The sequence below is a fragment of the Portunus trituberculatus genome, chromosome 42 (assembly GCF_017591435.1).
Source record: "Portunus trituberculatus isolate SZX2019 chromosome 42, ASM1759143v1, whole genome shotgun sequence".
Lineage (NCBI taxonomy): Eukaryota > Metazoa > Arthropoda > Malacostraca > Decapoda > Portunidae > Portunus > Portunus trituberculatus.
In genome coordinates this window covers 8,938,338-8,951,550 of record NC_059296.1, presented here as the reverse complement: position 1 = coordinate 8,951,550, position 13,213 = coordinate 8,938,338, and the positions used below count along the sequence as shown (strand labels likewise).

The window sequence follows — 13,213 nt, the reverse complement described above, 5'->3', positions numbered from 1 at the left end:
AATGGCTTCCATGAACGCTTGGAGGGACGGTGACAAGGTTGCTCTGAGGTTGCTGGGAACACCACCTCTGGAGGTGATGTTACTGTCTTATATATGCATATATGTTCACAAAACAACATTTTTATTAGTTTTTTACAAACCTTGCCCTCAAGAAAGGATTGTTTTGTAATGCATAAAGTGAAATCTTACATGGAATACCAAAACATAAAGCAGAGATGATATGAGATCGGCCACAGACAGCGGAGACTCCAGCTTCTTCTTCTTTTGTGACCTTTTTAGCTTGGCTTGTTGTCTTTCACCACGATATTAAATTTGTTTTCACTCTTCTATTGCCTGCTATAATGGATATATATATATATATATATATATATATATATATATATATATATATATATATATATATATATATATATATATATACTTACTGTCATACCTCGCCCAACACGACAGTTAGTTTCCTGAGCTCATCGTGCACAGCGAGATTCGTGTTGGACGAATAATAGGCCCTATGGAAAAATAGGGGCTAGGTTCCCAGATCCTCCCAAAAAAACACTCTTTTACCAAAAAGACTGAAAAAAAAACAATAAATGAAGTACCAAACACACATTTTATTTAACTACAGTACTAGTACCTTATTTAGTTTATTTGCTAGTTGGAGAGGGCTTGAAATATGAAGTGATGGGCCTCTGACTGGCAGATGCTTCCGTATGGCGTAAGGTCTCCTTGTAGGGCACAAGAAGCTCCTCAACACTCCTCTTGAAGTTAATGCTCCTCTCCAGGATGGGATCTGTTTCAGTGAAGAGGGATGTTGCATCTTCCATGACTTTCAGCAAATTACGAAGAGTCTTGATGATGAAGACAGGCTTGGTCTCTTCATCATCATCAAGATCCTCATCATCAGCACCTCCTCTTGCCTCTTCTTCCTCCAGCAGTAGCAACTCTTCAAGTGAAGGCTCAGCATCATGTGAGTCAATCACATCATCCACATCTTCCTCAGTCATGTCATCAAAGCCTTCTACCCCAACTGTGTGGGGCGAGTCCAAGACGCTTGGGAGGGGAGGTCGCGTGCATCCACCAGGACCAGCGGGAGATTCAAATGGAGACCAAATCGTGCAATCGCGAGTCAGAGTCGTGCTTGGCGAAATATGGTTTATTTTACCGATTCGTGTATACGCGAGATTCGTGTTTGGCGAATTCGTGTTTGGCGAGATATGACAGTATATATATATATATATATATATATATATATATATATATATATATATATATATATATATATATATATATATATATATATATATATATATATATATATATTTTTTTTTACCCATGTGGTATGTTGGGGACCAGCCCAGAACGCATCCCCCCTATTTCCATTATTTCCTATGGGAAAATTATGTCCGCTTAACAAATTTCCGCTCTACGAAAAGCTGTGACACCCCCTATCCTATTCATTAAGCGGAGTATTACTGTATACATGCTGTCGTATGTATCTCATTGTCTTGAGCTTGCTTTTTGCTACAATTAGGAGTCATGCAAATAATCTAAAGTATCACTAAATCAATGTATGCAATCATCACATCACTTCCCTTCCCACACAGTGGCGTGGTATATGCTCCACTCGTGTGTCGCAGGTGTTCTCGGCGGCGTGGAGAACGCAAGGAAATTTTGACTGAAATAATGGAGACTGAAATTAAATATGGCCAGGACCTGCGTGTTATGATTGACCAGTTCTACAGGTAAGACACCACTAGCACTACTGGAAGTTAATGTTGAGATGTATTTTAAAAAATTAGCTTGAGAAATAAGCTTGACATTACACTGCACAATGGCACCTCTGTATACATCTACTTTGGAGTAAGCCCAGCTTGGGAAGGCAATACTGCCACTTACAAATTTGTTAATCTTTTGCAGACCCATCTTGGTGGCAGGGCTGTTGAGTCGTGACCAACTGAAAAGTATCTTTTTAAATGTGGAAGATCTGTTGGAACACAACCGGGTCTTTTCTCTGCAGCTGCGTGATGCTCTAGAGATTGCACTGGAACAAGGAGATGAAGACTTGCTCACAGTTAATGTGGCTCGTCTTTTCTTGCAAGCAGCACCTATGTTGCATGCTTTTGAGACTTACTGCGTCAGACAGGTCTGTGCAAGACTCTTTGGTCTCATCGGAAGTTGTATATGGTGTTTTTTATAAGGTTTTCACTCATTTTCACCCTTTTAAAGTGAATTTATAAATGCTAATATTTTTACTGTGCTGGTTATTATTGGCATTATTAATAGCAACAGTAGAAATCTAATAGTATGTCATCAATGATAAGAACATGATTTGATATATTATTTGCTCTTAGAATTTGCAGTCTTTCCAAAGCCTTAGGAAAGAAGAAACATGTTGGGTAGGATGATGGCTCTGGGGAAATAGGTGAGGACAGCACCGTGTGCTGCCACTACCCCCAAATAGGGTGTTCTTTCCATTTGTTTTCTCTCTTTGCTTCATTGATTCACTCACCTTTATTGACATGACATATATTTAACAAAATGTTTGTTTCTAAGAATGCTGTATATTCCACAGGGTTCTGCCTCGCTGCTGTTACAGACTCTGGAGAAGGAGAGGGAGCTGTTGAGAATATTCCTCAAAGTATCACAGATGGAGAACACACTCTTAAGGCGAATGAATCTCCATTCATTTCTTATGGTAATGATAACCTTGTTAAAGGAATTGCAGATATTGTAGATCAGGGAAAAATTAAATTGAATGAATGGTTGATGAATGTTCACTCATCAGTATTGTTTCACTGTTTCATGGTACATGCTCTTGTAAGTCCCATGTCTTAATGTTTGTGATATAGTATAGAGAAGAATTTAAGGAGAAAGTTTGAGAAAATATGCACATTTGTATTTCAGGTACCTGTTCAGAGAGTAACCAAGTATCCCTTGCTGCTGGCTCGTCTCTACAAGGCAACGCCTCCAACTCATGCCTCAAGGGAAGACTGTCGTAGAGCCAAGGAAAAAATTGAATTACATCTGCAACATATGAATAATGTAAGAAAGAACATATACAGAATTGTAATATGCCTGCAGATTTCTAGATAGGGATGAATAATTTAACATTTGAAAATAGCAGTACATCGTGTATATTATAAAAGGTGACTAAAGAGAATGAAACAAAGATATTGGAAACACTTTATTTCTTTTCTTATGTAGTCCTGTCTTGGTTCATTCCATTTATGTGGGATTTCAATCTAGTATGTAATTTGATTATTTTTTATTTCTTGTTGCAGGAGACAAAGGAAGTGAGTCCCACCAAACTCTGGCGACGCATATCCATGAGTGTGGGGAGCGGAACACCAATGAAGCGTTCCTCACAGTCACACAACTTTTCTATGAACCTCAAACTCAGGAAGGTAAGAGAAAGATTAAAAGACAGGTGTAAGTGTTATCTTATTTTGCTTTCAGAAGACTCATGAATTATTTCATAATTATGATCTTGAAAAGCAGTTATTTTCATGCATCACATTTTAGTCACAGTGTTATCTCATTAGATTGCTTACTTATATATCTACATCACCATAGTGTGTTTATGACAATTCAAACATTAAGTTGTGATAAGATTATTATCTTCCATGTAGAGGAAATAGGAGAGAATAAAATGAAAAAGAATACTAGTTATATATGAGAGGAAAGCAGAGTAAATCTCTTATATAGTGAAAAGACAGATTTTTTTAAGTGATAAAAGGCAGGGAAATGTCAGTTGAGCCCATGCTAGCATGGTACTTGAGCCTTCCATCTCCTGAATCTCATGCACTTTATATCTCTGCCTGGAATCATGCCAAGTCTGTTCTTCAACTTGCCAAACACTCTTTCATAAATAGGAAATGTCAAAATCTTTTAAACTCAAACTCTCCTCGTGACTTCTGGCATCTAGGCAAAAACATCTCAAATAACTTCACTTCTTCATCTTTCCCTCCTTTATTTCATCCTGATGGCACCACTGCCATCTCTTCTGTCTCTAAAGCTGAACTCTTTTCTCAAACCTTTGCTCACAACTCCACCTTGGACGATTCTGGGCTTGTCCTCCTCTCCTCCTCCCTCTGACTATTTCATGTCTACAATCAAAATTCTTCGTAATGATGTTTTCCATGCCCTTGCTGGCCTAAACCCTCGGAAGGCTTATGGACCTGATGGGGTCCCTCCTATTGTTCTCAAAAACTGTGCTTCTGTGCTTGCACCTTGCCTGGCCAAACTCTTCCAACTTTGTCTATCGACTTCTACCTTTCCTTCCTGCTGGAAGTTCGCCTACATTCAGCCTGTTCCTAAAAGGGTGACCGTTCTAACCCCTCAAACTACCGTCCTATAGCTTTAATCTCTTGCTTGTCTAAAGTTTTTGAATCTATCCTGAATAGGAAGATTCTCAAACATCTGTCACTTCACAATCTTCTGTCTGATCGCCAGTATGGCTTCCGTCAAGGTCGCTCTACTGGTGATCTTCTGGCTTTCCTTACTGAGTCTTGGTCATCCTCTTTTAGAGATTTCGGTGAAACTTTTGCTGTTGCGTTAGACATATCAAAAGCTTTTGATAGAGTCTGGCATAAAGCTTTGATTTCAAAACTGCCCTCCTACGGCTTCTATCCTTCTCTCTGCAACTTTATCTCAAGTTTCCTTTCCGACCGCTCTATTGCTGCTGTGGTAGACGGCTACTGTTCTTCTCCTAAACCTATTAATAGTGGTGTTCCTCAGGGTTCTGTCCTGTCACCCACTCTTTCTATTATTCATTAATGACCTTCTTAACCAAACTTCTTGCCCTATCCACTCCTACGCTGATGATACCACCCTACATCTTTCCACGTTCTTTCAGAGACGTCCAACCCTTCAGGAAATCAACAGATCACGCGGGACGCCACGGAACGCCTGACTTCCGATCTTTCTAAGATTTCCGATTGGGGCAGAGAAAATCTAGTAGTTTTCAATGCCTCAAAACTCAATTCCTCCATCTATCAACTCGACACAACCTTCCAGACAACTATCCCTCTTCTTCAATGACACTCAACTGTCTCCTCTTCCACAATGAATATCCTCGGTCTGTCCTTTGCTCATAATCTTAACTGGAAACTTCACATCTCATCTCTTGCTAAAACAGCTTCTATGAAGTTAGGTGTTCTGAGGCGTCTCCGACAGTTTTTCTCGCCCCTCCAACTGCTTACTCTGTATAAGGGCCTTATCCGTCCCTGTATGGAGTACTCTTCGCATGTTTGGGGGTTCCAGTCACACAGCTTTGCTTGATAGGGTGGAATCGAAAGCTCTTCGTCTCATCAACTCCCTCCTCTGACTAACTGTCTTCAGTCTCTTTCTCACCGCCGAAATGTTGCATCCCTTTCTATATTTTATCGCTATTTTCATGGTAACTGTTCTACTGATCTTGCTAACTGCATGCCTCCCCTCCTCCTGCGGCCACGCTGCACAAGGCTTTCTTCTTCCTCTCATCCCTATTCTGTCCAACTCTCTAATGCAAGAGTTAACCAGTACGCTCAATCATTCATCCCTTTCACTGGTAAACTCTGGAACTCCCTCCCTGCATCTGTATTTCCGAATTCCTACAACTTGTCTTCTTTTAAGAGGGAGGTATCGAGGCATTTGCTCCCCTAATTCTGGCTGACGGTTTTGGCACTTTTTGAACTCTTTGGAGAGCCAGCGCTGAAGTGGGCCTTTTTCTAACTTTCTTTTTTTTGCCCTTGGCTGGCCCTCTTCCCTACGTAAAAAAAAAAAAATAATAATAATGATAAAAAAATAAACATTAAACACAGCAAACAGCTGTTAGAAGTGATAGAAATAATCAAGTGATTGAACTAAATGTTTGATGGATATGTAGGTTGTTAAATGTATGAGTTAAACTAAGAACAGTTTTAAGGTAAAAATTACCTCTATGGAATATATATGCAGTCTTCCAAATTTAAGTGCAGATTGGTGGTGGGGCCGGTCAAGGGATTCATAAGGCTTCCAACGCTGCTAAGTCTATGTGAACTAGCGAATTAGAGCTTCATGTACATAAGTAAGAGGCATATAAAATGCTTTAACAAAAATCCAGCTTCATCAAATAAAAAAAAATAGTAATTAAAAGAAAAGTTAACATTCCATGCTTACAATATTCATATCACAATAACAAATACCAACAGACCAGTATAAGTGTTGCTGTAAAAAAAATCATTGTAATCTTTATCAACTTTCACCATAGCCCTTAGTGAGACAAATGGTGCAGTAATCTGTTTTACTGTGTTCCAAATACAATATGAATGAATATATCAATAAAATGAGGTATTTCATATATAAAATATTGTAAATTCCATTCACACAGGAACACTCATTATTGTCCAAGCCTTCGCTTGCCCATGAGGGTATGCTAAACCTGTTCTAAATAAGATATGAAGAACTAACGATACAATGATGTATTTGCTTGATTGAAGTGATTATTATACATATAGAAGTCATCCAAATGGCAACACTCTTGTTGACTCGAGGCAGACAGCTGTGGCCACTGACCAACCTTAGGTCAAGTCAAGGAGCATTGGGAGCCGGGGGATCATCTGCTAGGTCACACCACAAAACCACACTTAAATTTGGATGACTTTGTATGAGATATGGGACAGCAAGGAGGTGAATGCACATTTTTTTTCCTTCAGTATATATCTTTTACCATAATCCTGCTGATTTCAGTAGCATTTAATTTTTTGTCATCATTCTTGGCCAATATAGATTACTATGCTTTTCCCTTTCCTTAGCTTGCCCTGCAAGTCCTAGATTGGAGCCCTGAAGAAGCAACAGTAGTGCGTGAAGGCAGACTCTTTTGTCTTGCACCAGATTCAAACAACTGGACTCGACGGGGACGTTCCCTCAAAATGATGACTGTTCATGTCCTCCTTGTGACACTTGGCACAGTAAGTAACACAGAACTTTGCTGTACACTATATCAACAGAGGAAGGCTGATCCTAAATCAACAAAAGATAGGAATGATTTCTTACCAAAGATTTATAATTGTTCTTAAAGCATCTAGGTATTAAATAGCAAGTGCTTTTGTTGAAATTGTTGAAGTTATTTATGTTATGAAAATGATGAGGCAAAGCAAAACTGTATTTTATGAAGTATTATTAAAAAAACTGCAATGATGCTGAACATGATCTGTAAATCTAGGATATCGATAAGAGAGAGAGAGAGAGAGAGAGAGAGAATCTCTCTCTCTCTCTCTCTCTCTCTCTCTCTCTCTCTCTCAGTACTACAAACTCCCCTGTGTATTGTACATATGATCAACAAAAAGGACAATACACCTGACCACAATGCTGTGAGAGACACCTGGATCATGCAGGAGACTGATTGGGAAGGACAGACTGTCCTTAGAGACTAACATGCTGCTCACAAATTTGAATGGTTCAAACAACTGTTGACACTCATTAGACATGGTTAAGACAGAATCACTCACATCTGCAGATTTAAAGCCATAATTATGTACAGGTTTTGTTTCAGACCTATACTGTTCTTTCCTCTCTAACTTAAGACAACTTGGCACAAAATGAACTGGCATTTTACAATAATTGCAAGTTCTAGGGTCTAATATATATATATATATATATATATATATATATATATATATATATATATATATATATATATATATATATATATATATATATATATTCACACACACACACAAACACACATATATATAGGTAATTTTTTCCCCACAGCCACGTGCACTGTTTGAGGAGGAAGTAGCAGAAGATGGTTTAGTAATGTCCCGTAACTTGGGTATCAAGGATGCTGCCATGCTTGCTTTTAAGGATCTAAAGGTGTCCAAGGCAGCACTTATAAGGGTAAGTTTTGAAAATTCTCTCTCTCTCTCTCTCTCTCTCTCTCTCTCTCTCTCTCTCTCTCTCTCTCTCTCTCTCTCTCTCTCTCTCTCTCTCTCTCTCTCTCTCTCTCTCTCTCTCTCTCTCTCTCTCTCTCTCTCTCTCTCTCTCTCTCTCTCTCTCTCTCTCTCTCTCTCTCTCTCTCTCTTTCACATCACAGACAATCTTGTGTACTTGCATTTGCATTTACAATACCTTTGTTTCTATGCATTTACAATACCTTTGTTTCTACCCACAGCAAGAACCATGGCACCTGAGTCGGTGTGTGGTGGCTTGGGAGGGGGAGAGCGAAGCAGAGTGCTTTGAAGTGTCAGATCTCAATTCCAAAGACACATTCATCTTCAAGGTCAGTGTACTGTTATGCTTATGTCTAATTGTATGTCTGGAAATATTAATATTTTTGTCATTTTTTTCCAAAAAATATATAGACAAAGAAAGGTTGGTCATGCACTAGTGACACTAGAAATTACCTGTATTCAAGCAGCTTATAATTCCTAAGTTAAGTTCTTCTCAACATCCTCAGGGGAGTGATGCAGCCAGCACAGAGTCATGGTTCCGTTACATTCAGTTTCACGCACTCTCTGTTGGTACCTGGAAGAGGAGACGTCCTGCCCTGGCAAATATCATGATTAACGGGATGGGCAGGTGCTAGCTGGAGGTTCACTTTGTCTTTGTCAACTCGTCACTAGCACAGCATTTGTCAAGAAAATGAAGTCTCAAATTCATTGCCTTATCATTTTTTATGGAGCTTTTAAATTGTTAATGTTATAAAGAGTAATTTGTTGTTAAATATCTGAAAAGGTGAGATGAGAGAGTGTTGACAGCAGCAAGTGGAATGCCAAAGTGTTCTGATTTCTAGTATTTTATTTTAATTATATTTGTGACTGTGTGATAGTTGATTCTTAAGTTTTCCTGCTCTGGTGATTGCAGGACATGGCTAATTCATGACCTTTGAGGAATGTATTGTTATCTTTTCATGTCCTCAAAAACTCTTTAGGTTATGAGTTGCTATGTTTTTATGGAATCACTTTAGGTGGTGACCAATGGTCACTTTATATTGTATATTTTATTGAAATTATCCAATTTATATATTTGTATCATATGAAGAAATTGCACGCACTTATAGCTGTAAAGCTAATTTTTTGAGGCAAGAGTAAGAAGCAGGATGTGAGAGCAAGTGGGTTTTGGGTACGTCTTGAGTCCAGACAGTGGTTTTGTAGTGGTACTGCAGTGCCAAACTTAGCCATGACTAAGGCCTATTGAGTGCTTCTGGTCTTTGTTTTCCTAATCCCATGCAATGATATCTACTCACATGTTTTACTGTATAAGTAGTAACTGCTGTCATCATAAATACCACACTTAGTATTCATATTTCATACATTTGTATTTATACAGATGTGTGTTGATTTCCAATACACATGAATGAGCAGTTTGAAATTAAGTAAAATGACAAATGTGTCAATCTGTCCTGCTACCTCTGACTCTTCTGTCTTACTAACATCATTCCCTATAAAGCTTGTGTGCAAAACAATAAAGAAAATATTTTGTTTTTTTAATAGTTTCACTTACTTGTATGGTTGATGCATGCTTTAGAATAATGGATACATGTTTCTGTGTATTTAGGAATTTTATTGTAAGCTCTACTTTCTTACAATGTGAAGAAAAAAAATAATGTGGCCAAAATTTATAGGGAAGAGAGGGTTTCTTCTTATAATATAAAGAATACAGTATGATATTCATGTGTCATCTTTCTTCATGGCAGCTGTCATCAGCTAGAGGTGCCTTTCATATGAATATTGACACTGACAGCCACAGTAGAAAGACCTGCAAGGTGAGCTCCTATTGTATTCTTTCACCCCTCCCCCTCCCACACAATGCCAAGATCCTTTGTCATCCCCACAGGAGGGAAGAGAAAGATTGTTTTCTAGGCTTTGGCCACCTAAACAGTGACTGTCTTCATGGCTGCTACTGCAGACACTGCATAGACATCTTATTTTATGAATACATGGACATGGTCATCACCCTGACTTTTCCTACCACTGCCAGCAAGCGTGAGCTTGCCTCTTTACCTAGTACAAATCCTGTAAATCTACAAAGTGCAGCCAGACACTATGTGCTTCCAACATTGGCAAATACCTCCTTGAGAAAGAAATCTACCAGTTGGGAAATGGTTCAGTGCTCATTGTGATATTCTGGGATCACAACATCACCACCCTCTATATATGAAAGAGAGGTAGCCTACAAAAGATACTGTAGCCTTTCATCACCTGAATCATGTGCTTTATATTCCTGGCCAGAATCATGTCGTCTATTTTTTAACTAGCCAAAGACTCCTTCCTCAATAATGTCAAAAACAATTTCTTGTGACTTCTGTCACATAGGCAAAAACATCTCTAATAACTTGTCATATTCATCTTTCCCTCCCTCATTTCAGTTTGATGGCACCACTGCCTTATAATAAGTCTGCATTCCTCCATCCCCCTCATTCCCCATAGCTCCCGAAACAAGCTTGGGGGTATGTAAGGAATAAAAGATTTTAGATGGAGGCGAGAATTAAGAGAGATACGGGTATTGAAAACTCTACTGGAATTTCACTTGGAATTATATTTTTCTGACCTAACCTATCCTAGCCAGGGGGCAGCTTTTAAATCTCCGTGTCTGTCTTTCTATTTGGCTCTAAAAGCTGACTAAATTAGTATTCAAAAGATGTTATCAGAGAGAGATGAAGATGGGCAGAAATTCGTAATGTTTGCCAATGTTTAAATTTATTTCAAGCTTATAAAATGTATACACAAACTCTTACCAAACTGTGTGTGTGTGTGTGTTATTGCTTGAGTAATGTACCAGCTTTCTATCATGAGCACTTCCATCAGTAATTTAACTTTCTATATCATGCAGGGGAAAGTCCACTTATTCATCCTTCTATGTCAGGAATACTTTTTTTTCTCTCTGTCATGGGCAAAGGGACTAAGAAATTGATATAAGTGAATGTGTATGTGAAAAGTGTATGCCTTGTCTTGGCTGTTCCACCTTTTCATGGGAGACAGCCATGGTGTATATATTGCTACCAAGCTCCATACATGCCAGAGCTATGAAGCTTCACGCAGGTGCCACAAAACTTAGCATTCTCCACTTGGAGGGGAGGTTACTTTCAGTCCTGCCTATGGATACACCCATTACACTCTATTGATGTCTGCCATGTCTACTGGATCACCCTGCGAAGCTTGCTCTTCCAAGGCCAGCAGAAGGCTCAGTGAGTGCCATGCCGTGTCTCCAAACATGGTCTTCGCTGGTAATGGAACTGTGTGGTGAGTGCCCTATCCCTGTTTTTATGCTGCCTTGGCGATAGTAACATGGAAATATTTGATTTCCACCAAAGGAAACTCAGAAGAAGAGCTTTGCAATTTGTGAATTTCTCAAATTTAAAAAAAATTGTTTTTTTAATTGGTAAATTAGTTGCAACTGACAGACTAGGGGAATAGTATTACTTTCCTAGCCTTTGTTTTAAAGCAAGCGATATTTTTTATTGTATACTATTTTTTTTAGAGTAGATTTTTCATTGTATATAAAAGAAAACAGCAGAGAATCCTTTGAGATAACAAAACACTGAAAGATGAAAGAAATATGAACAGCTGCATGAAGAGTTAGATAAAAGAATCAAGAAAAATTTAAAAGTAAAAAATTATAGAAACTGGACGGAATGGAGAACAAATCCAAACCTACGAGAACGTACCTAAACATGGTGAGCCAGTGCAACAAAATATGCATACAACCCAATTTGAACCCATGAATGACAGTGACATATAATCATACAGAGAATTAAAAAATACCTAAAGAAAACAAATAGAAAAAGTCATTGGACCAAATGGAATGAAATCAGACCTGTTTAGAATATTAGAAACTAATGAAATATATATGCAACAACTTGCAAATTGCTTTAATAACTGAAACCAATGAAAGCTAGCCTAAGACCTATAGCTCTAACACATTCTTATTAATTATTCATAGGAATAATGAGACAAAAACTACAAAATCATATAAAATTTACAAGTAACATAAATGACCTACAATTACGATTTACCGAGGACATACGACTCACAAACAATCTTTATGTATTAAAATATTGCATGGAAGAAAGTTATAAAATAAAAAAAGAACTGTTTGTGACATTTGAAAAAGCTTATGATATGGTTAAATAGAAAAATCTTGTAACAGAACTTATGATCAATAATATCCACCGAAAATAAATCGGTATTATAATCAAAATTTATACAGATAACAACACTAGATTTATCTATTCTTGAAAGTAAACAAACAAGCAACAATAAGTACCTATTACAAATGGCATAAGAGAGGGATGTAATGCATTGGCAGTCAGTCTTCTTTGTAATACTAACATAGAATTATTAGTGAACTACAAGAAAGAGATATAGGATTCATAAGCGAAAATTTTAAAATACCAATATCATATTATGAAGATTGCAATCATACTCAATTGAACCCAAAGTAATTAATAGTATATATATATATATATATATATATATATATATATATATATATATATATATATATATATATATATATATATATATATATATATATATATATACAGGTGGCACAATAGTTGGGACTTCAGATAAACAAAGGGAAAAGTACGTGAAACCTATACTGACACATGACAACTTGGACGGTTGGACCGCGTCATGACACGTCATTCTTTCTTCGATAGCTGCTGACCACTTCACCTTGTCACTTTTTTGGTCACGATTAAGTATTTGTTTGTTGTTAATCTTTGTATATGCCTGTGTGTGTGTGTGAGTGTGTGTAACTATTCGCTGTAGTTCTTATTTGTCCCCATAATTTCCATTGTATGACGCCAAGAGCACAATAAATTCATCAACAATCTCTCTCTCTCTCTCTCTCTCGAGAGAGAGAGAGAGAGAGAGAGATCATTATCATCATCATTGTGAGGACATGGCATATAGTTACGGTGCGTAATATTTCCAGCTGTCACATTACTGAAGTGTCAAGACACATAATTCTTTAACCAGCCAAACCAACGTATCCACATTTTCCTGCACTAATTATGAAGCCCGTAGGCCTACAGGCATGACGCGTGAATAATATTGCCAATGCTCATAATACTTAAATGAGGAAGTGATAGTTTGAACAGCTTGTTTCATCGAGGCGGGGACGCCTCCTACCACCTAGAAGCAGAAGAAAAAGGTAAATAAAGGTACAGTACTCACACACACACACACACACACACTTATAACCAACGACGCCGCCCAGAGCTGGGCGGCGTCGTTGGTTATAACAG

At 38.0% G+C, this 13,213-nt stretch overlaps 1 protein-coding gene across 10 annotated transcripts in view; it reads left to right on the top strand.

Moving 5' to 3' along the window:
- LOC123517457 overlaps window positions 1–9,442 on the top strand; it is an 87,995-nt gene extending 78,553 nt beyond the window's left edge. For all 10 annotated transcript variants that reach the window (XM_045277523.1, XM_045277526.1, XM_045277525.1 and 7 more), the window contains 9 exons: window positions 1,602–1,739; window positions 1,915–2,140; window positions 2,570–2,692; window positions 2,902–3,039; window positions 3,279–3,401; window positions 6,771–6,926; window positions 7,732–7,857; window positions 8,132–8,239; window positions 8,417–9,442. In XM_045277523.1, coding sequence (XP_045133458.1) covers window positions 1,602–1,739; window positions 1,915–2,140; window positions 2,570–2,692; window positions 2,902–3,039; window positions 3,279–3,401; window positions 6,771–6,926; window positions 7,732–7,857; window positions 8,132–8,239; window positions 8,417–8,545 — 1,267 coding nt within the window. In that variant the 3' untranslated portion in view covers window positions 8,546–9,442. The remainder of the gene's footprint in view (window positions 1–1,601; window positions 1,740–1,914; window positions 2,141–2,569; window positions 2,693–2,901; window positions 3,040–3,278; window positions 3,402–6,770; window positions 6,927–7,731; window positions 7,858–8,131; window positions 8,240–8,416) is intronic.
- Window positions 9,443–13,213: the final 3,771 nt, after the last annotated feature.